We start from the raw sequence: 27,000 nt of genomic DNA, 5'->3' as shown, positions 1-27,000 counted from the left end.
AGAAGGACCTTCCATGATGTCACGGTATGTGACCGCGACGTCATCACAGGTCCTGCGCGCATCCAACCCTGGGACAGGAAGCTGCCGCGTGCACCGCACACAGGCGACAGGACTACAAGGGCTCCCTCGGAAGGTGAGTATATGTTTATTTTTTATTTTAACTCTTTTTTAACCTGTTACATACGTGTCTGGGCAATATACTATGTGGCTGGGCAATATACTATGTGACTGGGCAATATACTATGTGACTGGGCAATATACTATGTGACTGGGCAATATACTACGTGACTGGGCAATATACTACGTGGCTGGGCAATATACTACGTGGCTGGGCAATATACTACGTGGCTGGGCAATATACTACGTGGCTGGGCAATATACTATGTGGCTGGGCAATATACTATGTGACTGGGCAATATACTATGTGACTGGGCAATATACTACGTGACTGGGCAATAAACTACGTGGCTGGGCAATATACTACGTGGGCTGGGCAATATACTACGTGACTGGGCAATATACTACGTGGACATGCATATTCTAGAATACCCGATGCGTTAGAATCGGGCCACCATCTAGTACCATATATGTATATATGCCATGGATGAGGCCACAGTAAAGTGTATCTTTATTTGGGACAAAAGGTAACTCACAGGTCATTGATGATGATGATGATGATGATACAATTTGTCATTCCTCCTACACAGTCACATACCAGGGAGGAAGCCACTCAAGCCAGTGTAATATTGCCCCTTTATTTGGGTCACATGGTAACTCCCATGCATTTATCTACGGTCCACAGACTCCACTCTACCTCTCTGCTGTCTGCTCCTCCCACATGAGTCACAGTCACACTTCACTGGCTGAATCTGAGAAGCTGCCAGGCCCAGACAAGAAAGAGAGAAAAAAAAAGACTCGGCTCACTCACGCTGCAGAGCAGACTCCTTTCATTCACAGCAGGGAGCCGGCTCTTTGTATTGGCTCCTTCACGAACGACACATCACTAACACACACACCACTTCAATCTTCCTTCAGTCCACCATGCTGCTGAGCCCACTGTGTTCTGCTCCTCTGTATACAAGCTGTGTTTCTGATGCAGTAACTGCTGGTGACAGCAGATCACAGGGCAGTCACACACAAAATGGCGCTGCCCTGTGATGCTGCTCTTCATTCTGCCCCAGGGATATTAGACCACCCAAAAGGGGAGGGAAATGGTGATGTCAGCAGTTACTGCCCCAATTTTTCAGCTAACAGTAAAGCTGGTAAGTCTTACTATAGCTGCTTGAGGTCTAAAACGGAAAATGCTCCCCCTAGTGGTAAATATATATATTTGTAAGAAAATATATAATATTTTTCATATAGAAATGTTTGCAAACAGTGCAAACACTGCATTAGTACATTTTCTTTACTATTTTAAGCTTAATTTCACACACAAAAAAATACAAGAAAACTGGTGGCACCTTCCCTTTAAAAAGATCTTTCTTATGTATGGAGTTGCAAATGCACTAAAATCATGTCCATATGTTGTTCACATGTCTTTTTTACATTAGTATGACAGCTGCTTTTTACATTTGCCAAAAAAGAACTGTCATTTTTTGCAAAGGATTTATGAATAATGGATACCACACAATGAAATCAATGGGCTAGTCCCATCCGACTATAGTAGTCCACCTTTTTTTATTCAGTCGTCATGACAGCACTAACGAGAGAGGGGATCCGCCCTTCAGGGACAGGAAACCTACAGAGATAAAAGGGCGGCACCTCTCTCCCGCATCAGTTGGTTTCCTGTCCCTGACAGGGGACCCTGCAGAGGCCTTTGGAAGAAAGGCGAAGAAATTTTGACCCAGGTCCGACTCACCGATCCTGGAGGCGGGATGGCCCCTTCCCCGGTGTTGATCGCGACGCTGGAAGTGCCGCACCACAGAGGGCTGTGGGGGTAGGCAACAGCACGGCAGGAGCAGCCTTCAGGGGGAGTGCTGTCTCCAGGGGTGTCCCATCGCCAGGTACGCGTGAGTATACTGTGGGAGGCCCTCCATTCCCTGGCGTCCCCTCTCACCGGCGTTCTAAACGGTACCCACATCGCAGCAGCGGTACTCTTACGGCCGGCACTACACTGGAGCGTCCCCTCTCATCGGCGTCTAAACAACACACACAGCGCGGCAGCGGTACTCTTACTGCCGGCACTGCGCTGGAGCGTTCCCTCTTCACCGGCATCCTAAGCAGCACGAGCGCTGCTTCCAGCGTCCAGGAAGCGTCGCACCGGAGGTGACGCGCATAGGGGGGCGGGGCTTAATTCGGCAGCAGGCAATGACGCTCGGCGCATGCGCAGTGCGTCGCGCTGGGGGAAACATGGCGGCGCCCGTCGGTCTCTTTTGTATAGTCGGCGTGCGGGGATTTTTCGGATATTTCGGGCGGCGCTGCTTCCGGACGAGGATCGTGGTGCCATTGGCGGGGGTCTTGGAAGGGGAGGGGCCTCCCACACACCAGATTGTACCAGGCAGTTCACCGGAATTGGCCGGCTGTCCCCCATCAGGGGGAGGTACCTTTAGGGGGCCGGCTATTTAAGAATTCAATGATGGCTGCTTCATGCTTCATGTCCATTGTTACAATGGAGTCTCAGGAGCAGGACCAGTTGCCTTCTGCGCAGCAGTGTTTAACCCTGGAGAAGCCCCATGCAGCGAACACCCAGCGACGTTCTAGTGGCAGTAGTCGTCCTGGAGGTAAAGCTGATCAATCTGATAAAGCCGGAAAGTCCTCGAGCCGGATGGATATTGTTTCGGTGGAGAGGGTCCCCCCGCAATCTTCGGTACCATTTGGACACTGTAGGGGTAAGTGATCATCGTGAAAGTTCACTTAGTGATTGGTGTCCCTCCTTATTCCCTCTTTTTACATCAGGGAAAAAAGCGGTCCTCTAAATCCAAGCACAAGGAATGTGCAGAATGTGGTATTCCTCTCCCTGACGAATACGTTAAGAGACTATGTGGTCCGTGTATCCAGCGTCTAATAGCGGAAGAAACACCAGATTTCGCTTCTAGTCTAAGACAGATTGTTAGACAGGAGATTAGAAGCTCTACAAGATCTCAATCTCATAGGGGGTCTAAAATAACAGACCCTGGATCCCCAAGTTCACATGAGGATAGTGACTTAGGAGATCTGAAGTCGGAAGTCTCTCTCTCGTCAGTATCCTCCTCAGGTTCTGAATACGAACATTCTTGTTTTTCTTTTGACCGCATAGACCGCCTAGTTAAAGCGGTAAATAATACAATTGGGATTGAGCAGACGACACCAGAGAGATCCATGCAGGATGTCATGTTCCGAGGTCTGGACCGTAAATCCCGCCGATGCTTTCCGGTAGTGGAGAAAGTTAGCGCCCTAATTTCCAGAGAATGGAAAAAACCGGAAAGAAAAGGTTCTCTTCCTCCATCCTTCAAACGGAAGTATCCGTTCGAGGAGTCTGCTTCGGCCACGTGGGATAAAGCCCCGAAGCTTGATGCGGCTGTTGCCAAGGCTTCAAAAAAGTCCTCTCTACCGTTTGAGGATCTTGGTACTTTAAAGGATCCACTGGACAGGAGGGCAGATGTGTTTCTCAAAGGAGCCTGGGAAACTTCAGCAGGGGCTCTCAGACCATCAATCGCTGCCACCTGCACGGCACGGTCTATGATGGTGTGGTTGGATAGCCTGGAGAGTCAGCTGAAGGACAAAACGCCGAGAGATGAAATATTATCCTCCCTCTCTATGATTCAGGGCGCTGCGGCTTACCTTGCTGACGCTTCAGCGGACTCAGTTAAATTGGCGGCTAGGTCGGCCGCGCTCTCTAATTCAGCCCGTAGAGCAATCTGGCTGAAATGTTGGCAAGGAGACATGCAGGCCAGATCCAAATTGTGCAACATCCCGTGTGTGGGAGAACACCTATTCGGTCCGGTTCTGGACGAATTATTAGAAAAAGCGGGAGACAGTAAGAAACGGTTTCCCTACCTCGGTAGGTCTTCTTACAGAAGAGGCACTAATAGGAGGTGGTTTGATCGAACAAGACCAAATAGAGAAAGATCCAGATATGATGCCAACAAAAAGAAAGGTAGAGGCTACATGTTTAGCTCCTTTAGAGACAACAGGAAGCCACAATGACTGGCGGACCGGGTAGGAGGCAGGCTTCTAGCCTTCTATCCGGCATGGCGTACTATATCCAATAGCCCGTGGGTCTTGAACATTGTGGAGTCTGGTTTAAAGTTTGACTTTCGATTCACTCCTGACGACAGGTTTCTGGTAACACCATTGCGTTCTTCCTCCACAGAACAGCTGGCGTTAGAGAGTGAGGTCCAGGAACTCCAACAGAAAGGCGTTTTGGTGGAGGTTCCTGAAATACAGAGGGGTAAAGGATTCTATTCTCCCCTCTTCTTGATTAAGAAGCCAGATAACACTTTTCGCACAATTATAAACCTGAAAGGCCTAAATAGTTTTTTGTGGATCCCGTCATTTAAAATGGAATCGGTCAAGTCTGCAATAAAGTTATTGTTTGGCGGGTGCTTTATGGTCGTCTTGGATCTGAAAGACGCGTATTATCACGTCCCCATACACGTAGATCACCAGTGTTATCTAAGAGTTGCAGTCCTCTTAGGAGAATCAATAAGACACTTCCAATACAGGGCACTCCCCTTTGGTGTTGCGGTGGCCCCTCGGGTATTCACTAAAATAATGGTGGAGGTTATGGCGCATCTTCATGAGCAGGATATTCTCATAGTTCCATATCTCGATGACCTATTAATAATAGGAAACTCCGAATCACACTGCACGTCCCAACTACACAAAGTAATCGCAGCCTTGCAAAGGTTGGGGTGGATAATCAATTTTAAAAAGTCACGGTTGCAGCCTCTAGAGATTCAAGAATTCTTGGGTCTCATATTGGACTCAAGGTTACAAGAATGCCGTCTACCTGACGTTAAGTTGGAAAAGATCCAACGACAGATTCTTGGAGTGATTGCTAATCCAGTTATAACATTGAGGGGAGCAATGTCACTGTTAGGCTCACTCACGTCGTGCATCCCGGCAGTACGATGGGCCCAGTACCACACCAGGGTCCTACAGTGGGAGGTTCTGTACAACACTCGTCGGTTAGAAGGTCACTTGGACAGTTTTCTTTCCTTGTCAATTGCCACTATTCAGTCCTTACGTTGGTGGTTACACGCTCCAAACCTTCGTAAGGGGGTACCCTGGATAAACCACATATCACGAGTATTAACCACAGACGCTAGCCCCACGGGATGGGGGGCGCATATGGGCGAGATGTGGGTCCAGGGGGTTTGGTCACCCTCCGAACAGAGTTTGTCATCTAACCTCAAAGAGTTGTTGGCCGTAGAACGAGCTCTGAGATATTTCCTTATATCCTTACAGGACCATCACGTCAGAATATTCTCAGACAATCAGGTAACGGTAGCTTACGTTAACCACCAAGGGGGAACCCGATCCAGATCCTTAATGGAGGTATCGGGTCGTATCTTACAGATAGCCGAGAATCATCTACGGTCACTAACATCACTGCACATAAAGGGGAAGCACAACGTTGTAGCCGACTTTCTAAGTCGCAGAAAGCTCGGGCAAGGAGAGTGGGTGCTCAATCAGACCATCTTCGATCAGATCACCCATCGTTGGGGATACCCACAAATAGACCTCTTCGCCAACAAAGAAAACAAAAAATGTCGTCGATTTTGTTCCCTAAATCCCAGAGACAATCCGGTGGCGGTGGACGCTCTCCTGATTCCTTGGCACTTCGAAACAGCCTATGCCTTTCCCCCGTTGAACTTGATCCCGATAGTCCTCAGAAAGATTCGGGAGGACAGAGCTCATGTGATTCTGATAGCGCCATTCTGGCCCAAGAGGCCGTGGTTTCCTTGGTTGAGGAAAATGTCCATTTCTCAACCATGGATTCTCCCAGAACTCCCAGACCTCCTCTCACAGGGTCCGATCTTCCATCCACGAGTGGCCAGTTTACATCTGACGGCGTGGGATTTGAAGGGTCATTATTAAGAAAAAAGGGATTTTCTGAGGGACTTATTAATACCCTATTAAAAAGCAGAAAAAACTCCACTACAAATATTTATGTAAGAATCTGGAGAAAATTCCTTTCAGTCTCAGGATCGGTTATCAGTCAGAAAGCTAGTATTCCAAAGATCTTGGAGTTCCTGCAGAAAGGTCTCGAAATGGGGCTAGCTACAAGCACCCTCAGAGTCCAAGTTTCAGCCTTGGGGGCACTGTATAATTGTGGGTTAGCTAAAAATTATTGGATTGCTCGGTTTATTAAAGCGGCCGCTAGATCAAGACCCATCGTTAAGAATAAATTAGCCCCGTGGGACCTAAACTTAGTCCTCTCAGCGTTAACGGAACCCCCCTTTGAGCCTTTAGAATCTGCATCTATAAAGATCCTGTCCTTAAAAACTGCTCTTTTGATTGCTCTTACGTCTGCTAGGAGAGTTAGTGATTTGCAGGCCCTCTCTAGACTAACTCCATATATGCAGATTAGAGAAGATAGAGTAGTATTAAGAACGGATCCCCTCTATCTCCCAAAAGTAGCATCTAGGTTCCACAGACTCCAGGAGATAAATCTCCCTACCTTTTGTCCTAATCCTAAAAACCCAAAGGAACTCAAACTCCATACATTAGATGTCAAAAGAGGCCTTCTTAAATATATTTCTTTAACAGATCCCTGGAAAAAAGACAATTCCCTGTTTATATCCTATCAGGGAGTCAAAAAAGGGTTTAGAGTGTCCAAAAACACCTTGAGTAGATGGATTAGGGAGGCAATTTCTCTGGCTTATTCAGCAGGTGGCCTAGAAGTCCCGGAAGGCGTAAAGGCTCATTCCACTCGTGCCATGGCATCTTCCTGGGCAGAGAGATCGGAGGTGTCAATTGAGGACATATGTAAGGCGGCCACATGGTCATCTCCGTCTACTTTCTTGGATCATTATAGATTAGATCTTGGTAGCTCCAATGATCTCACATTTGGTAGAAGGGTGCTGGAAGCAGTAATCCCACCCTAATACTCTTTTCTCTGTAATTCTCTCGTTAGTGCTGTCATGACGACTGAATAAATACTCAAGCTACTTACCAGGTAGCGGTGTTTTTCAGGAGTCCATGACAGCACTCCTATATTCCCTCCCTTTCTACTGGTATGGTTTTCTTCACGATAAGTATATTCTCATGTAGGTTAATTTTCTACAAAATTTAGTCACAAGGTGAAATGTGTTAAGATATTTATGTGTTACTAATCAATGGAGGTCCTCTCATGCTCTGTAATCCAACTGATGCGGGAGAGAGGTGCCGCCCTTTTATCTCTGTAGGTTTCCTGTCCCTGAAGGGCGGATCCCCTCTCTCGTTAGTGCTGTCATGGACTCCTGAAAAACACCGCTACCTGGTAAGTAGCTTGAGTATTTTTGTTATCCTCACCTGAACTGTGTCCATGTGGACATGTACATCTAAGTTGCATATATTTTTGAGCATGTGGTGTCCATGTACAGTCTGTCTTGCTCATATAGTGCCTTGCGAAAGTATTCCCACATATCATTCTTCAAACATAAAGATACCAAATATAAATTTTTGGTGAAGAATCAATAACAAGTGGAACACAATTGTGAAGTTGTACAAAATTTATTGGTTATTTTAAATTTTTGTGGAAATTCAAAAACTGAAAAGTGGGGCGTGCAATATTATTCGGCCCCTTTACTTTCAGTACAGCAAACTCACTCCAGAAGTTCATTGTGGATCTCTGAATGATCCAATGTTGTCCTAAATGCCTAATGATGATAAATATAATCCACTTGTGTGTAATCAAGTCTCTGTATAAATGCACCTGCTCTGTGATAGTCTCAGGGTCCTGTTTGAAGCACAAAGAGCATCATGAAGACCAAGGAACACAACAGGCAGGTCCGTGATACTGTTGTGGAGAAGTTTAAAGCCGGATTTGGATACAAAATGATTTCCAAAACTTTACACATCCCAAGGAGCACTGTGCAAGCGATCATATTGAAATGGAAGGAGTATCAGAGATGCAGCCAAGAGGCCCATGATCACTCTGGATGAACTGCAGAGATCTACAGCTGAGGTGGGACAATCCAGTCATACACTGCACAAATCTGGCCTTTATGGAAGAGTGGCAAGAAGAAAGCCATTTCTCAAAGATATCCATAAAAAGTGTTGTTTAAAGTTTGCAACAAGCCACCTGGGAGATACACCAAACATGTGGAAGAAGGTGCTCTGGTCAGATGAAACCAAAATCGAACTTTTTGGTAACAATGCCAAACGATATGTTTAGCGTAAAGACAACACAGCTCATCACCCTGAACACACCATCACCACTGTCAAACGTGGTGGCAGCATCATGGTTTGGGCCTGCTTTTCTTCAGCAGGGACAGGGAAAATGGTTAAAATTGATGGGAAGATGGATGGAGCCAAATACAGGACCATTCTTGAAGAAAACCTGTTGGAGTCTGCAAAAGACCTGAGACTGGAACGGAGATTTGTCTTCCAACAAGACAATGATCCCAAACATAAAGCAAAATCTACAATGGAATGGTTCACAAATAAACGTATCCAGGTGTTAGAATGGCCATGTCAAAGTCCAGACCTCAATCCAATCGAGAATCTGTGGAAAGAGCTGAAAACTGCTGTTCACAATCGATCTCCATCAAACCTCACTGAGCTCGAGCTGTTTGCCAAGGAAGAATGGGCTAGAATTTCAGTCTCTCGATGTACAAAACTGATAGAGACATACCCCAAGCGACTTACAGCTGTAATTGCAACAAAAGGTGGCACAATAAAGTATTAAGTTAAAAGTGGCCGAATAATATTGCATGCCCCACTTTTCAGTCTTGGAATTTCCACAAAAATTTAAAATACCGTATATACTCGAGTATAAGCCGACCCGAGTATAAGCCGCCCCCCCTAATTTTGCCACATAAAACTGGGAAAACGTAATGACTCGAGTATAAGCCTAGGGTGGGAAATGCAGCAGCTACCGGTAAATGTCAAAAGTAAAAATAGATACCAATAAATAGCCGGATTACTTACGGTAATGCTCTTTTAATGAGTCCATGACAGCACCCACTGGAGAGATAGGGATCCGCCCCAAGGAACAGGAAACCTACAGAGACATAAAAGGGGGCGGTCCCCCTCTCCTCCTCAGTTTAATTTCAGAGTACCCGGAGGACCGCCAGTGTTAGTCAACCATCACAATGTATCATCAGAATATAAACTTCATAGAAGTAATTACATTGGCTTTTATTAGGGAGGGATGTGACTGGGTGCTGTCATGGACTCATTAAAAGAGCATTACCGTAAGTAATCCGGCTATTTACCCTTCGCCATGACAGCACCCACTGGAGAGATTTCCAGAGACCAACACCTAGGGGGGGACCACCGTGCTGAGGATAGTCCTGCCAAAGTGTAGGTCAGAGTCGGAAGACAGGTCAAGCCTGTAGTGATTATAGAAAGTGGAAGGAGCCAACCAAGTTGCAGCCTTACATATATCCTCGATTGGCACGTTCCCTTTTTCGGCCCAGGAAGAAGCCATGGCTCTGGTGGAATGTGCTTTGATACCCTCCGGAGGTTCTTCATTTTTCATGGAATAGGCCAACCGGATAGCGTCTCTTATCCACCTGGATAATGTTGCTCTTGTGACTCCATATCCTTTCTTTTTGCCCTGGAAGGATATGAACAGATCCCTACTCTGTATCCAACTACTAGTTTTTTCAATATATTGCAAAACTACTCTCCTGACGTCTAGAGTATGAAATTTTTGTTCTTCAGGAATAGAGGGGTCTTTAAAGAAGGTAGGAAGATGTATCTCTTGTGACCTGTGGAACTTCCCTGCTACCTTAGGAAGGTATAAGGGGTCCGGTTTTAAGATTAGTCTGTCATGAAATGTGAGAAGGTAAGGTTGATCTATCGACAAGGCCTGAATGTCGCTGACTCTTCTAGCCGATGTTAAGGCTACTAAGAAGGCTGTTTTTAACGACAAGTGTTTCAAAGATGCTGTGTCTATAGGCTCAAACGGAGATTCTGTTAGAGAGTCTAAGACTAGATTTAGATCCCAAGGAGCTACCCTAGGTATGTGGACAGGAGTAACTCGTTCACAGGCCGTGATGAAGCGGGATACCCATTTATTACCAGCAATATTATGGCCATAGAGGGCACCGAGAGCGGACACCTGGACCTTTAGTGTGTTAACTGACAGACCTAACTCTTTCCCTTTCTGTAGAAATTCTAGTATAGATTTTATTGGGACTTCAGAGGGGTTTGAACTAGTATGGAACTGAAGAAACTTCTTCCATACTTTGGTGTAAATTTTTGTTGTAGATGGTTTCCTGCTAAGCAGGAGTGTATCAATTAGGCCTTTTGAAAACCCCCTGGAATTTAATATCTGCCTTTCAAATTCCAGGCCGTCAGGTGGAGGCTGTCCACCTGAGGGTGGAAGAAAGGTCCCTGAGAGAGAAGGTTTGGGATTGAGGGAAGGACCCAAGGATCCGTCACCGACATTGACCGCAGGCACGAGAACCATGGTCTCTTGGGCCAGAATGGCGCTATCAGTATTATCCTGGCCTGCTCTTCCCTGATTTTCCGTATTACTTGTGGAAGCAGAATTATCGGAGGGAAAGCATACGCTAGCTTGAATTGCCATGGTGTTTGAAGGGCATCTAGAATGTCCGGGTGATCTGCACGGGACCGAGATGCGAATTTCTGGACTTGTTTGTTTTGTTTTGTAGCGAACAGGTCTATTTGGGGTTTGCCCCATAACAATGTTATCTTGTGAAAAATGTGAGGATTGAGACACCATTCTCCTTGATGAAGAGTGTGTCGACTTAGAAAGTCCGCTTGTTGATTGTCCTCTCCTTTGATGTGGACTGCCGAGAGGGACAACAGATGCTTTTCGGCCAGGATTAAGGTACTGTTTGCGGAAGACATTAGAGCGTCTGATCTTGTGCCGCCTTGTTTGTTTAAATACGCCACTGTCGTAGTGTTGTCTGAACAGATTCTGACGTGGCTTCCTCGTAGCTGTGGGAGAAATTGACGCAGTGCATAGTTTACCGCATTCAATTCTTTCAGGTTTGATGAATATAAATCCTCATTCTTATCCCAGGTTCCCTGGCAGAATCTATCTCCCATGTGTGCGCCCCACCCGTGGGTGCTAGCGTCCGTAGTTATCGTGTGGGATGGTGATATTACCCAAGGGACACCCCCCGCTAGGTTGTCTTTATCTAGCCACCATTCTAAGGAGGATAAGACATTCTCGGATAAAGTTATTTTCGATTCAAGGTGCCCCAGAAATTTTCTCTGTTCCCGAAGTATCTGATGTTGTAATGTTCGGGTATGAAGTTGTGCCCACTGAACGGCTGGAGTACAGGAGGAGAGGGATCCTAGCAAGGACATTCCTGCTCTCAGGGACATTTGAGGTTTGTGAATGGCCGCCACTACTTTACCCTTTATAAGAGATATTTTTTCTTGGGGAAGTAGACATTTTTGTTTTATGGAATCTAGATTAAACCCCAAAAATGTCTGAAGAGAAAGTGGGATGAGTCTGGATTTTTTACAGTTGACGATCCAGCCCAGGCTTTCTAAGGACGAGACAGTGTCAGCTAATCGTTCCGCACATTGAAGGGACGAATTTCCTACAACTAAAAAATCATCTAAGTAGGGAATGATTAATGTGTCTCTCTGGCGAAGGTAGGCCATTACTTCTAACATTACCTTCGTGAAGATCCTGGGTGCCGTGGAGAGACCGAAGGGCATGGCTGTATACTGGAAATGATGAATCTCCCCCTCAAGAGTTACTGCCACTCTTAAGTATTTTTGATACCTACTATGGATAGGGAGATGGTAGTAGGCATCTTTTAAATCAATGCCGCCCATTCTACAATTTGGGAAAAGGAGTTTAATGGCCGATCTAATAGACTCCATTTTAAACGTATAATTTTTAATAAACGTATTGAGTTTTTTAAGATTTATAATTGTTCGAAATGAACCATTGGGTTTAGGGATTAAAAATAACGGAGAGTAGAACCCTTTACCCTCTTGTCCCTTTGGCACCCTAACTAAAACATTTTTAACTATAAGGCTTCTAATTTCCAGTTCAAGGGCCTTCTGTTGCACTGGTGAGGAAAGAGTTGTTAAAATAAAGGAATCATGGGGAATTTGGAGGAATTCTATTTTCATTCCTTCCTTAATAATATTTAGCACCCAGGAACTTGACGTGATTTTTCGCCATTGGGGAAAGAAAAATTTTAACCTACCCCCTACTGGGGTGTCTGGTGTTTCAGAATTTATTGTCTCTACGGAAGGGGGGGCCTTTGAACATAGTGCCACCCTGTTTTCCCTCTCTTGTGGCCCATCGTGACGATCTTTCATTTTGTGTTCTTTTCCCGAACGGCCTCTTCCTAAAGGTCTTCCTATAGAAAGGAATTGAGGGGTCAGGGAAGGCTTTTTTCCTCTCTTTTGCTTTTTTGAGGATCTCGTCTAATGCTTTCCCAAACAAAAACTCACCCTCACACGGAATAGCGCAGATCTTAGCCTTTGACTGCGTATCCCCCTTCCAGCTCTTCATCCATAACACACGTCTGGCATTATTAATTAGACCGGCTGATCTTGCTGCAAGGCGAAGAGAGTCAGCTGAAGCATCGGCCATGAATGCTGCTGCACCTCTAATTAGTGGTATCGCATCCCGCAATTTTTGTCTGGAGACCCCCTGTTCGATCTGTTGATCCAGCTGATCAATCCAAACAAGCATGGATCTAGCTGTGCACGTGCTGGCAATTGATGGCTTAAATATGCCCGTGGAAGCCTCCCATGATCGTTTCAGTGACGATTCTGCCTTCCGATCTAGAGGATCAGAAAGTAGGCCCGCATCCTCGACTGGTAGAGCTGACTGTTTTGAGGTGGAGGCGACTGCAGCGTCCACCTTAGGGATTTTAGTCCATGAAATTAACTCCTCATCATTAAAGGGGTACTTCCTTTTGGAGGCTGACGGGAGAAAACCTCTCTGGTCCTGTTTCTCCCACTCCCTCTTTATCAGTGCCTTAACCGCAGGAATTACTGGGAATGCTCTTCTCTTCCTCTCCGCCAACCCTGCAAACATGATGTCTTGTGCAGTTTGGTCGTCTTTTGTATCCTCACAACCTATAGTATTCCTGATGGACTTTACTAGGTTGTCCACCCCATCAAGGGGAAAACAAGCTCGACCCTCAATGTCGGAATGTGTTGAGGAAGAGGATGACGCCTGTGAGGAGTCTGAGTGGATAACGCCTTCCTCCTCGGACTCAGAGCTGGATATAGCCTTTTCTTTCCCGGATTTTTTAGGGGGGGTACTGGCTTGTGAGATGGCCTGTAATTCCTCTCTAATTATGGCCCGTATATCTGTGACCGACATAGATGGGCTCTGCATTGTTTCCGCCATACACTGATTGCAGAGTTTTTTGGGGTGGGAATCTGGGAGAGGCTCGTCACATAACGCACATTGCTTGTGCTTAGATTTGTCTCTTTTTGGCCTGGGAGAAGAAGACATTTGTGGAAAAGGGTGTCAGCTTTATAGGCAGAGGGGAAATTACACTCACCCAGTGAAGCTGTACGGTACCGAAATAGGAGGCTGCGACTTTCTGGATCTTGAATCCTTGGTCTCACTCCTGTGGCTGGCATCTGAGGACCTTCTGTTGGCTGGCTCACCTGCTGGGTCCACAGTCTTGCCTGGGGACGACATGTTGCATCGCCTGTGCGTTTGCAACTTCCCCCTTTTTATAGGCCAAGATCCGGTCAGTAAACTTTTTTTTTTTTTTTTTCTTTCACAGCGGTGTACTGCGCATGCGCGAAACCGCGCTTTCCCCCACCGCTGTGTGAGTGACCCGGAAGTGCTCCTCTACCTCCGGGTCATTCTGGGGATTTTTACACCGCTCCACGCATGTGCGGCCGCCATTATCCCGGCCTGCGCTATGGAGCGGTGTACCGGCTGCCGCTGCAGCTGTGCCGCAGATCCCGGACCCTTTACCTGGTGGTCCGCGTCTGGAGCCTCTTCAAGGCCGCACCTCTGCAGCGTTGCTCTTGTGGAATCGGCGGCGTCTCCCCCGGACTCAGCCATCCCACATGCCGGCCAGACGAGGGGGGAGCTGTCTAACGGAATCTCCCCCGACGCTGCATCTGGACTGCATCCCCTGCCGTTCCCGCAGAAACCGCACAGGCGGATGCTCCTAGCCCAGGTAAGATCTTCTGTAGTCTTCAGAGATCCTGTCCCCTGGGAACAGAAAACCTAAACTGAGGAGGAGAGGGGGACCGCCCCCTTTTATGTCTCTGTAGGTTTCCTGTTCCTTGGGGCGGATCCCTATCTCTCCAGTGGGTGCTGTCATGGCGAAGGGTAAAAGTAAAATTAATTGAGACATCAGTAGGTTAAGTGTTTTTGAATATCCATATTGAAACAGGGGCCCCATATAATGCTCCATACAGTTCATGATGGGCCCCATAAGATGCTCCATATTAAAAAAGGCCCCATATAATCCTGCATAAAGGTTAATAATGGCCCCATAAGATGCTCCATAAAGATATCTGCATCATATAGTGCTGCACAAACCTTGATTATGACCCCATAAGATGCTCCATGCAGACATTTGCCCCATATAATGCTCCACAAACGTTAATTATGGCCCATAAGATGCTCCATAAAGATATTTGCCCCATATAGTGCTGCACAAATGTTATGGCCCCATAAGATGCTCCATACAGACACTTGCCCCATATAATGCTGCACAAACTTTGATTATGGCCCCATATAAACACTTGCCCCATATAGTGCTGCACAAACGTTGATTATGGCCCCATACATACATTGGCCCCATATAGTGCTGCACAATCGTTATGGCCCCATACAGACACTTGCCCCATATAATGCTGCACAAACGTTATGGCCCCATACAGACACTTGCCCCATATAATGCTGCACAGACGTTGATTATGGCCCCATACAGACACTTGCCCCATATAGTGCTGCACAAACGTTATGGCCCCATACAGACACTTGCCCCATAGAGTGCTGCACAAACATTATGGCCCCATACAGACACTTGCCCCATATAGTGCTGCACAAACATTATGGCCCCATACAGACACTTGCCCCATAGAGTGCTGCACAAACATTATGGCCCCATACAGACACTTGCCCCATACAATGCTGCACAAACGTTATGGCCCCATACAGACACTTGCCCCATATAGTGCTGCACAAACGTTATGGCCCCATACAGACACTTGCCCCATATAGTGCTGCACAAACATTATGGCCCCATAAGATGCTCCATACAGACACTTGCCCCATTTGCTGTTGCTGCGATAAAAAAAAAAAAAATCACATACTCACCTCTCCGTTGCTCAGGCCCCCGGCTCTTTCAATATTCACCTGCTCCTCATTCCAGCGCCGCTCCGTCTTCAGCGTCTTCTGCACTGACGTTCAGGCAGAGGGCGTGCACTAACCACGTCATCGCGCCCTCTGGACTGAGCGTCACTGCAGAAGACGCTGAAGACGGAGCGGCGCCGGAACGAGGAGCAGGTGAATATCGCGCAGCCCAGCGCTCCCCTCCTTGTTATACTCACCTGCTCCTGGCGCTGTGCAGTCCCTGCTTCCCCGACGCCGCAGCTTCATCCTGTACTGAGTGGTCACCGTTACCGCTCATTACAGTAATGAATATGCGGCTCCACCCCTATGGGCGGTGGAGCAGCATATTCATTACTGTAATGAGCGGTACCATGTGACCGCTCAGTACAGGAAGAAGCTGGGGTGCCGGGGAAGCCAGGGACCGCGCCAGGAGCAAGTGAGTATAATTAGACAGCCCCCGCTCCCCTGCCGACCCCTGGGTATGACTCGAGTATAAGCCGAGAGGGGGACTTTCAGCCCCAAAAAATGGGCTGAAAATCTCGGCTTATACTCGAGTATATACGGTAACCAATAACTTTCATTCAACTTCACAATTGTGTTCCACTTGTTGACTCTTCACCGAAAAATTTACATTTGGTATCTTTATGTTTGAAGCATGATATGTGGGAAAAAGTTGAAAAGTTCCAGGGGGCCGAATACTTTCGAAAGGTACTGTAGATGGAAAATGCACATAACTGAACTGAGCCTAAAGTGTAAGATAAGCCCAGATATTCCTGAGACTTGAGATGGCCCCTTCAGCTGTCGGGACCTTGTAATGCACATGATGATAGCTGTTGGTGCTGCACTCGCTCACTGCCCGACTATAGGGAACTGTACAGTACCGTATATAATCTGCCGTCTGTCCATAAGCCAATTACCCCACTTTATTTTCTCTGTCTGTGAAACAAAAGTGTTGGTGCCAGGATCACATTTCCTGAAGCAGTGCTACCTGACTCCAAGGATATGCCCAGACCCTTTGGTATAAATTATAGTACAATATATTGTGGAGCCTGGTGTTATTTAATCGAATTTTGGGCATGCAGAAGTTAGTGGGTGCCAACAAAAGCACACAAAATATGGATTTTTAAAGTGAATCCTAATTGCCCCTCTGCGGATGTTTCAGTGGTTTTAGGGTCTAAGGGATACGTATTGTTTCTCCTTATGGAGAGTGACATACCATCTCTGGCTTGTCAAGGTAAGGAGGCTTATTTGCCATACAATGCTCCTCTGGGAAATTAAATATGCAAATTGCCTCTTCTGAGAAAAAGAGGACTTAACTCTATAGTGCCACCTGTTGGAAGTAGTGATCCTACAAGTCACAGTCAACCCTCTATTGCACGACTCGTTAGAGGGTTGATTGTGACTTGTAGGATCGCTACTTCCAACAGGTGGCGCTATAGAGTTAAGTCCTCTTTTTCTCAGAAGAGGCAATTTGCATATTTAATTTCCCAGAGGAGCATTGTACGGCAAATAAGCCTCCTTACCTTGACAAGCCAGAGATGGTATGTCACTCTCCATAAGGAGAAACGATACCCCTTAGACCCCAGTCCAGAGCCTCTCACCTAGCCAAATCAATTCTCATGCTTCGCACTGACGAGGGCCAACAGCCCGAAACACCGTGTCTGCGAATTGAGATACTGATTTGGCTTTTATCCTAAGTCATATTGCACGACTCCTTAGAGGGTTGATTGTGACTTGTAGGATTGCTACTTCCAACAGGTGGCGCTATAGAGTTAAGTCCTCTTTTTCTCAGAAGAGGCAATTTGCATATCAGTGGTTTTATTCACTTTGGATGGCTTTTATGTTAAAATATGTAGGAATTTGTCTATCTACACAGTCCAACACTAGAGAGCAAAAAGCACTAAAAGAATGGTGCAAAAGTCCACGATATAATATACAGAATCTTTATTAAATATACATATAGTAATACAAGGAATCAAAAAGTAGTGATGGGTTTAAAAACGGCAAACACAATATATGAACCGCATGGAGTCAGACAACGAGACCCACACCAACGGCCCAGTACAGTATATTAGGAACTACAGACCATATAATAGTCTCTGCGTGCTCCATCATAGTGCAAATACGGAGTAATAAAGCAGGAGACTGCAGGTGAAAATAGCAGGACAACTCCGAAACGCGCGTCGGGGTGGGTTTGGAGTGGACACGTCCCCCACATCTTCTGCTGGTATGGTATTTATTTGGGTGATTACTCTCTGATATTATAGATACTTACCATTTGGCTATTTTCACCTGCAGTCTCCTGCTTTATTACTCTGTATTTGCACTATGATGGAGCATGCAGAGGCTATTACATGGTCTGTAGTTCCTAATATACTGTACTGGGCCGTTGGTGTGGGTCTCGTTGTCTGACTCCATGCGGTTCATATATTGTGTTTGCAGTTTTTAAACCCATCACTACTTTTTGATTCCTTGTATTACTATATGTATATTTAATAAAGATTTTGTATATTATATCGTGGACTTTTGCACCATTCTTTTAGTGCTTTTTGCTCTCTAGCATTTGGTGTGTCTTACACTACTCCATCGACAGGCGTTAGCTATTTCCCCTATATATTCTCTGTCATCATGATTAGAGGGTGTGTTTCTTTGCCTGTTATGTTTTCCTTGTTTCTACAGTCTAACACTAGCAGTAATGACTGACACCCTCTAAGGCTACGTTCACATTTGCGTTGTGCGCCGCAGCGTCGGCGCCGCAACGCACAACGCAAACAAAAACGCAGCAAAACGCATGCACAACGCTGCGTTTTGCGCCGCATGCGTCCTTTTTTTCATTGATTTTGGACGCAGCAAAAATGCAACTTGCTGCGTCCTCTGCGCCCGGAGGCGGGCGCCGCAGGGACGCATGCGGCGCAAAACGCAAGTGCGACGCATGTCCATGCGCCCCCATGTTAAATATAGGGGCGCATGACGCATGCGGTGACGCTGCGGCGCAGACCGCAAATGTGAACGTAGACTAAGGTAATAGTGTGATGCACGGTCCAGATGTCTCGTATTCACATCTCTTGGAGCAGTTTTGGCTTCAGCAGAATATTGACCTAGATGTACAGTTGCTGGCTGAACTGAATAAAGCACATCTATTCTTCACTAACATGGTTTGTTCAGTGGTTGGGTAGTTATACAGAAGCCTGGGAGGAATGGAGGGGCTGTCCTTGACAAGCTCTGTTTTTCATCCCTTATAGCAGAGTCCTTTCAAGGACTGACTGGTGTTTGCTCTGCCAATGATTGATTAGTATGTTGTAAAAACGTGAACATAAAATAAGCGGAGATGTAATATGTGGTCATGGATACTGCCTGGTCTGATGTACCGGGGAACTCCTAACAACAGATACTTCCACCTTACAAAGAATGCTGCGTTACCATGGCACACTGTAACCGATCAATCTGTCTACTGTTCATCTGCTTCTATAGTGACATATTCTTCCAGTCATTATCTGTTCCTATTTTCACAGTTGGCACTATGTGGGCACATTTAAGGGCAACCGGTCTCTTGCCATAAATAAGAATTTTGCTACTTGGTTTGAATGCAGCTGTTCTGAATCTGGCATTATGTATTTATTTTGTTCCTGCGACTCTCCATTCCTGAGACATGAGCACTTCTCTCTTTGTATACCTAGTCTTTTTTAAGTAGCTAACAGGACTAGATTTATGTAGAAGGAAGAAGGGGACATATTTCAGAAACAGATGCATAGGAACAACAGCAACAAAAAAGAACAGTCAGATTCAGGGGAACAGCAGCATTTAAAACTGATAAAACCAATCTGCTTACATATTAATGGTGAATCACAAGTCGTTTGAGCATTACCGCTTCTCAAGGTGCAGATGAGTAAAACATTTGGATTGTATTATGCTTTGCAAAGCAGTTCTCTCCATTTAGGCTTGGGCCTAATGTGTAGGCTCTACCGAATACTATAATGTAGCTGCTTGTACATAAGCAGTAATAGAATTAATTGGCTTCCTGAGAAACTGACCATTGAGTAATCTTAGATTAGATTGGATTTCAATGGCCATGATTTCACCCACTGTACAGCACTTTATGAATGCTGTTCAATAAATACTGGTATCTAATGGGACATGTATATAATTTAGTAGTTCCCCTTGTAGGTCCTTAGTTGCTGGTAATATATTACATATACGGCCTTCCCAAAACCCTGTCTGATGACAAATGCACACTTAGCAGGATGCAGCAGGCCTTCACTGATAAAGGCTAGGAGCTGCACAGGTGCAGACTACTTGATAAAAACAACCACCCACACCCTCCAAACATTGCAGGGGTTGGCTGCCTAGTAGAAAAACACATATAGTGTATGTGTTTATCATATGCATGCATTTTTTTGCACTATATCATATCCTTTTTTGCAGGATGTGGCCAGGCCTCTATGTTGGTTAGGTTTTTCTGGGGCGTCTGTCACTGTGTGCTGCATATTATAGTGCTGGGCAGCCCGCCTGTTAATACAAGGAGCGTCATTAATAGGTTGCATACCAGACACTGTGCACCACACTTATCAGTGTGACTGGCGTCCTATGTGAGTTATATCAATGTGCATTTTTTCTACTAGGCAGCCAACCCCTGCAATGTTTGGAGGGTGGGGGTGGTTGTTTTTATCAAGTAGTCTGCACCTGTGCCGCTCCTAGCCTTTATCAGTGGAGGCCTGCTGCATCCTGCTAAGTGTGCATTTGTCATCAGACAGAGTTTTGGGAAGGCCGTATCTCATTGTATGTATTTTTTCTGATTTTTTTCTATGTTAGCTAATATATTACATATACCAACATTTACAGTATTAAAATAATAGTGATATCCTGAAAACCGTCACTTTGGCACAATTTTTGCTTATTATTTAATGAGTGTTAAAATCGGAGAATGTCAAGTTACTTGGGGCTTATTTTTTCACTTCACAGAATTTATTTTGCATCTTCCTCTGTCATTCCTGCTCTGCTTATCTCGCTTGATTTGTGTTGACTTTCCCAGCGGCACTTAATGTAAGCCGCATGCGTTCTGCCATTAAAACAATGTGCTATTTTCCTTCACTGCGTGCTGATACCCATCCCTTTCCTAAACCTCCTGCTTGCCATGAATTTCCTGTTCTGTAACTTTAAATGAATTATTCCATCTGTGCTGGGTAGCTATTCACTTTATGATAGAGGTGTTTAGCATAATAAACAGACAAATACTTTTTTTAATATGTAGTAATGAAGGGGTTGGCCATAATTTTATATTTCCTTGCTGTTCCAAATCCTTCTGTAACCTGAGGTGCTCTCCAGGTGACATGTGTCTTGTCTGTCTGAGAATCCATTGACTTCCTCTGTGCCCTCGTATGTACAGTGGGTACGGAAAGTATTCAGACTCCCTTAAATTTTTTACTCTGTTTCATTGCAGCCATTTGGTAAATTAAAAAAAGTTCATTTTTTTTCTCATTAAGGCTACGTTCACATTTGCGGTGTGCGCCGCAGCGTCGGCGCCGCAACGCACAACGCAAACAAAAACGCAGCAAAACGCATGCACAACGCTGCGTTTTGCGCCGCATGCGTTCAACACATGCGGTGCAAAACGCTGCGTTTTTGGGAAAAGCAGTTGCGTTTTCAACAATAAAACGCAGCGTTTTGCGCCGCATGCGTTTTTTTGTGCAGTGAGTCATTCTTCATCCCACCCACAAAAAAAAGTGTCTACACAATAGATAAGGACCACCAATGGCTAGAAGAGGGTTGGTGTTTATGTAATTGTGTATATAAACCCTGACAGAGATGAATTCCTCCCATTTTGCTGGTATTCATGATGGAGCGTCCATTGGACAGTATCTACATGGATATGGAGATGGAATTTGCCTTGGCTCATGCCTATGCTGTCGCCTGTTTTCATCAAAGGGAAAGGGAAAAACGGAGATGGAGTCGTCGCCGCTTTTGGATACACCCTATCTTGGAAGTCCGGGAGAGCCGTGGAGCATACCATAGCTTGTTTGGCGAACTGAATGACAACCTGGAGAAATATTTCGAATACACCAGGATGTCTCAGGAGAGCTTCCGCTATCTTCTGCGTCGGGTGGAAGGAGCCATTACCAGGCAGGACACGCAGCTCCGGAGAGCTATTTCCGCAGAGGAGCGGCTGCTGGTGACTCTACGGTACGTAGCTGTTTGAATGACTGTAATATGTTCTTCCCTTTTTTTTTTTTTTTTTATTTGGGGGTGGTATGGTCAATGTACTTTTATAAATTACAATGTACTTTAATGTAATTTCTTTATCTTCTTGGCAGTTTCCTGGCTACCGGAGAGACCTTGAGATCCCTTCAATTTCAGTTCCGGATTGGAGTCTCCACTCTCTCCGGAATTATTGCTGAGACATGCCGCGCTTTGTGGGATAATCTCCGGGAGGAATTTTTACCCGTCCCTACAAGCGAAATCTGGGAGTATAACGCACAGAAATTTGACCAAGTGTGTTCGTTTCCAAACTGTATTGGCGCGGTGGATGGAAAGTACATTCGGATTACCAAGCCAGGGAAAAGTGGATCCCTTTTCTACAACTATAAAAAATACTTTTCCACTGTGCTCATGGCAATTGCCGGTGCGGACTGCCGTTTTCTCGCAGTGGACATTGGTGCGTTTGGCCGTGCAAATGACTCGCGCACATTTAAAGAGTCGGATATGGGCCAAAAATTATATGGGAACAATTTTAATTTCCCACAGCCACGACCTCTTCCCCACACCGAAGGCCCTGCGATGCCATTTGTTGTGGTTGGGGATGAGGCATTCCAAATGTCTGCCAACCTATTGAAACCCTACTCCAGTCGGGGCTTGGACCACACCAAAAGGGTTTTCAATTACAGACTGTACAGGGCCAGAAGGACTGTGGAGTGCGCCTTTGGCATCCTTGTCTCCAAATGGCGGATATTAGGATCCGCCATTAATCTGAAAACTGAGACAGTGGATGAGGTGGTGAAGGCGTGTGTGGTTCTCCACAATTATATTCTGGCCAAAGAGAGACTGAACGTGGATCTCGATGAACCCATAGCCAACCCATTGCCCGATTTCCATGATCATCCTCTGAGGACAAGTGTGGAAATTGCGCAGATGAGGGATCGTTTTGCGGCCTATTTTGTGTCAGATGTTGGCCGTGTGTCATGGCAAGATACAATGGTGTAGTAAACTGTTGGACTGTATTCTGGTGTGACTATGCTAAAAATGTAATATAATAAACTAATTCTCCAGTAAATGTGCACTAAATGTAATCCGTATAGGTTAGTTTGGTTATGTGAAATTTGGCATCTACCTATAGTTCACCAATGTAATGTGCCTTATCTAAAAAACTTGGAACCCTTTGTTTTTAAAATGTTGTGTTGTAATAAAAAAATTTTCTTCAGTTTTCTACCCTGCTTCAAAGACAAAATTTATACCATACCATATAACATATTTATTTGTTTGTCAGATCGCCGTGTATCGTTGTGTTTGACAGCAAAAACGATACCAGCGATGTTTTACAATGGTAATCAGGGTAAATATCGGGTAACTAAGCGTAGGGCGGCGCTTAGTAACCTGATATTTACCCTGTTTACCAGTGTGAAAGTTAAAAAAAAAAACAGGACATATACTCATCTTCGCGTCCCCCGGCGTCCGCTTCCTGCACTGACTGAGCGCCGGCCGGAAAGTGAATGCACAGCACAGCGCTCTGCTGTTAGGGCCGTCACTCAGTCAGGGCAGGGAAGCGGACGCCGGGGGACGCAATTGTGAGTGTATGTACTGTTGTTTTATTTACATTTAACACTGGTAACCAGGGTAATCATCGGAAGCGCGGCGGCCTGCGCTTAGCAACCTGATGTTTACCCTGGTTACCCGGGGACCTCTGCATCGTTGGTCGCTGGAGAGCTGTCACACAGACAGCTCTCCAGCGACCAAATAGCGATGCTGCAGTGATCTGCATCATTGTATGTTTCGCTGCAGCATTGTTAAGTGTGAAGGTCGGTATGTGTCCACGTTCAGGATTGCATCAGGATTTTGTCACGATTTTTATTAGAGGCAAAGTAGAGGCAAAGTAGAATAGAAACATCTGCTACACTTCTGTATTTATCACCCACTCCTGGTTTTGGGTTACAAATACTTATGTAAAATCCTGACCAAATCCTGATGCAATCCTGAGCGTGGACACATACCCTTAGTGATTGAAAACACCTCATACACTTTATTGTTTGTAAACACCTCATACAGCAATGAGAGACACACCAAAAAAGGCAAAATAAAAATGGTAAAAATAGTGTCTGACATTGCATATATGAGGTGTTTGAAGCACAAAATATGTGTAGACGGCGCACGGTGTGACTTGCCGAGAAGTATACTGGAAAATAAGAGCAAATATTGTTGTTTTAAAACAAAAATTTTTTATTGGGGGGAAACAGAAAAAAAAAGGGGAAATAAACTTAGGGGGTATCAACCTGTGCCACCATGGGGGAATGGTATGTATCTTTTTGGGAATGGGGAGAGTAAGATGAGGATGATGACGACGAGGAGGATGTTGACCTATAGTCCAGGAGGCTGGATGGCAGGTCCAAACCCTCCGCAGGGTATAATGGGGAGGAAACCACCACCTCTGTAGGGGAGGGAGGAGGCAACCCGAGCCTTTGCGAGGTTCTTGGTTGGCCCTGGCTGCTCCTGCTGCGGCTAGAGCCCCGACGTGTACTTGTTGTTTGTATTGGAGCAGCCAGAGCCTCAGTGCGTGTCCTCTTTCTTTTGTGCTTTCTTTTCTTTCCAACTGCGGCAGCTCCCCCAGAATGATGGCTGCGGGAGGATGAGGGCCTGGCAGGAGCAGGAGTCAGTGGCACACTGCTATGGTGCCTGTGGTGGCGTCGCTCGGCACTTGGACCAGGGTGGGGTGGCTGGAGTGGCTCTGCAGCAGGAGTCGGAGTCATGCTAGCCAGCGACGGCACTACGGGCAGTGTCGCTGACTGCATGACCCGAGCCTGCTGCAGAGCCCTCATGTAGGCATTGTTGCAGGATTGCATCACCGAAATCTGGAGTTCCGGCGTAAGGTGTTCCACCATGCCCTTACCAATAGTACTTAAAAAATGTTTGGCCGGATTCGAGAGCTCGGCTTCCAGATTTTCAAGGCGCCGTTCGATACTGGACAGACGAGTGTCCATTTTATCGCTCAACGCCTTGAAACAGTTCTGGAAAACCGTGCTCAAATGCAAAAATTCGGGCATGGCTGGCCTGTCCGAGGCCCGCTGGCGCTGTCGGGAATTCCCAAACGAAGGTGCGCCAGAGGCCTCGTGCAGGGGAACACCTGATGGACCGGCTGCCGGTTCTCCAGATGGTGGTGCAAGCCTGCTGTCGCTGTGGGAGGGCTGTGACGGGTCAGATGGCGATTCATGAAGGTCCGCTCCTGCGGGGCGAGCTCGCTCGAGGGTGCTGCTGTGTGTCCTGTGAAAAGATATGGAAAGAATTAGCCTTCAATTAATTACCTATCACATACGCCAACTCCTGTAATAAAATTAACATTACATGACACATCAATACATTACAATCCCCTGTCTCTCAGTCTGTGTGGCCTATAATAAATTGCTGATTGTTATCGCCAGCTGACCATTAGGGCTGACGATAACAATCATGGACATACCTACGGCAGAAAATGACTGGTCATTCCCGCTGCCAAAACCAATGCATACCTCTGTCATCGTTTTCAAAAATTTTTTGACAAAAAATCTTTCTTGATGCTGCCTATGCCGCCAAAATAGTATAAAATTTAAAGTCAAGAAAAACATTTAAAAAAAAAAACAAAAAAAAACCAGTCACTTTGCTGATCTGATCGCAGGAACGGCCATGACGTTAGGATCATGTGATCCAGACGTCATCATTATTCCTGCGATCAGAACTACCCTGACTCAGAACGTAACCTGTCATGGACTACAATGACTCACGCCTAACCAAAAAAATTACTAATGGGCTATATACCATTCCACTAGGGTCAAAGGATGGCCAATATGCTTCGCTGACTACATGGATGGCCAATACACTATGTTCCTTTGGAAATATACTATGTGGATACGTGGCTAGAACGTGTACTATGTGGCTGCGATATAGTGGCCTGGCAATATACTATGTGGATGCACAATGTACGTGGCTGGGCAATGTACTATGTGGCTGTGCAATATGCTATGTGTCTGGGCAATGTACTATGTGGCTGTGCAATATGCTATGTGTCTGGGCAATGCACAATGTGGCTGTGCAATATGGTATGTTGACAAAATACTTACTGTCGGCGGCCAAGGACCGGTCTTAAGAACTCTAGTGCCCTGTTATATTTATAGGGCACCGACTTGGACGCAGCAGCACCACTCCGAGCTTGCTCCTCCGCAGCACGGATCCCCTTATTGAAACGGTCCTTCATGGATCGCCATCTGGTCCTCAACTTTTTCACTGTGAATGTAAAGACAAAAAAATGGTTACATATTTAGCATTTTAAAAGGATAAAACAACCGTGTGCGATGGAAAGTTTAGGCGTTGATCGCATCACACACGGTTGTGTTTATCCTGGCAAGATGGGTCATAGCAGCGTCTCTGCAATACTCACTAAAGTTGCCTTTGTCCTTCGCTGAGGCACTGTCAAAGCCATCCCACAGCGACTTTGCCACCTCTGCCCACAAACGCCTCGACACCACCTGGTCCATGTGCTGAGGGTCACGGCTGTCCCACAACGGGCCACGCTCCTGGATGCTGGAGATCAGGAGGTCCACATCTATACTGTCTCCTTGGGCCCGTTGTGAAACCTAGAAAAATTAGAAAACAAATAGGTTACAAATATGCAAATATTAACAACCACCAGCACCTGGCATGATAGGTACCTTTGCCCTATCCTTTGCCATTTGATGTATGTATATTGATGTTTTCTACACCTGTATTTTGGAATGTTTGTGTGCAGGGAGTTCAACTTTATTTTACCTTCCCCCAATACTTGCTGCCCTGAAAAGCTATAATGTAATTAAGCTTAGTAAACATCCCTAGTGAAAGCAGGATGCTCCTCAAATGTAATGTTCCTCACAGCAGGATGCTACTCAAAAAAAAAAGATAAAAAAAAAAAAAATACTCACTCGCCGGCCTGACGCCACATCTTGGCCCCGATCTCTCTGCTCCCGCTGTGTGCCTTCTCCCTCACTTGAAGAAGCCTGGAAAAATTGTATACAAAAATTGTCAATGCTACAAATGGCAGCGAATAGTAAGCAACTGGACATAATTACTCACCGCACTCCCCCGCGCCGATTGGCTATGTTCTGACTCACTCGCCATTCTTGCAAGTTTGTTCTGCAATGAAAAAATGAGCAAAAAATCACATCCAATGCCACATACAATAAAATAGGCCCAAAACATTAAAACAACCACAATTGACTGTTGACTGATAGGACAATGCAAACTCAAAAAGCGACACCACAACGCCATACATTGCAAGAGAATACAATCGAAGAAACAATACAAGAATAGACCCAAACAAAATTAAGCAAAAATAGACACCTATGTCAAAATTTTTAAAGATAAAAACTTAAAAAAAAAACCTTACAGGAAAAAAAAAG

At 45.8% G+C, this 27,000-nt stretch overlaps 2 protein-coding genes across 6 annotated transcripts in view; one reads left to right on the top strand and one right to left on the bottom strand.

Annotated features, from left to right (window-relative positions):
* DTNBP1 (dystrobrevin binding protein 1) overlaps nucleotides 1–27,000 on the top strand; it is a 234,886-nt gene that overhangs the window by 158,993 nt on the left and 48,893 nt on the right. The gene's annotated exons all lie outside the window — the stretch shown is intronic.
* On the bottom strand, nucleotides 22,643–26,900 carry LOC143782112 (uncharacterized). The gene is made up of 6 exons (XM_077269231.1): nucleotides 26,675–26,900; nucleotides 26,524–26,598; nucleotides 26,007–26,202; nucleotides 25,690–25,852; nucleotides 23,957–24,856; nucleotides 22,643–22,664 (listed from the first exon to the last, which is right to left on the bottom strand). Exons 1-6 carry the CDS (start codon nucleotides 26,867–26,869, stop codon nucleotides 22,643–22,645), a joined length of 1,551 nt encoding a protein of 516 aa, XP_077125346.1. The 5' UTR covers nucleotides 26,870–26,900.

Source organism: Ranitomeya variabilis, chromosome 6, assembly GCF_051348905.1.
Source record: "Ranitomeya variabilis isolate aRanVar5 chromosome 6, aRanVar5.hap1, whole genome shotgun sequence".
In the NCBI taxonomy this organism is placed as follows: domain Eukaryota; kingdom Metazoa; phylum Chordata; class Amphibia; order Anura; family Dendrobatidae; genus Ranitomeya; species Ranitomeya variabilis.
The sequence above is the reverse complement of the archived record's forward strand: the minus strand, read 5'-3'. Positions and strand labels throughout refer to the sequence as shown.

Bases quoted from the DNA above. Each gene is read 5' to 3' on its own strand.
- LOC143782112 (XM_077269231.1), bottom strand. From the start codon at position 26,869: ATGGCGTTGTGGTGTCGCTTTTTGAGTTTGCATTGTCCTATCAGTCAA. The intron at 26,203-26,523 runs GTGAGTATTTTT...TAATTTTTCTAG, and splicing joins ATGTGGCGTCAGGCCGGCGA to GTTTCACAACGGGCCCAAGG. The intron at 24,857-25,689 runs GTAAGTATTTTG...ATCTTTTCACAG, and splicing joins CCGGTCCTTGGCCGCCGACA to GACACACAGCAGCACCCTCG.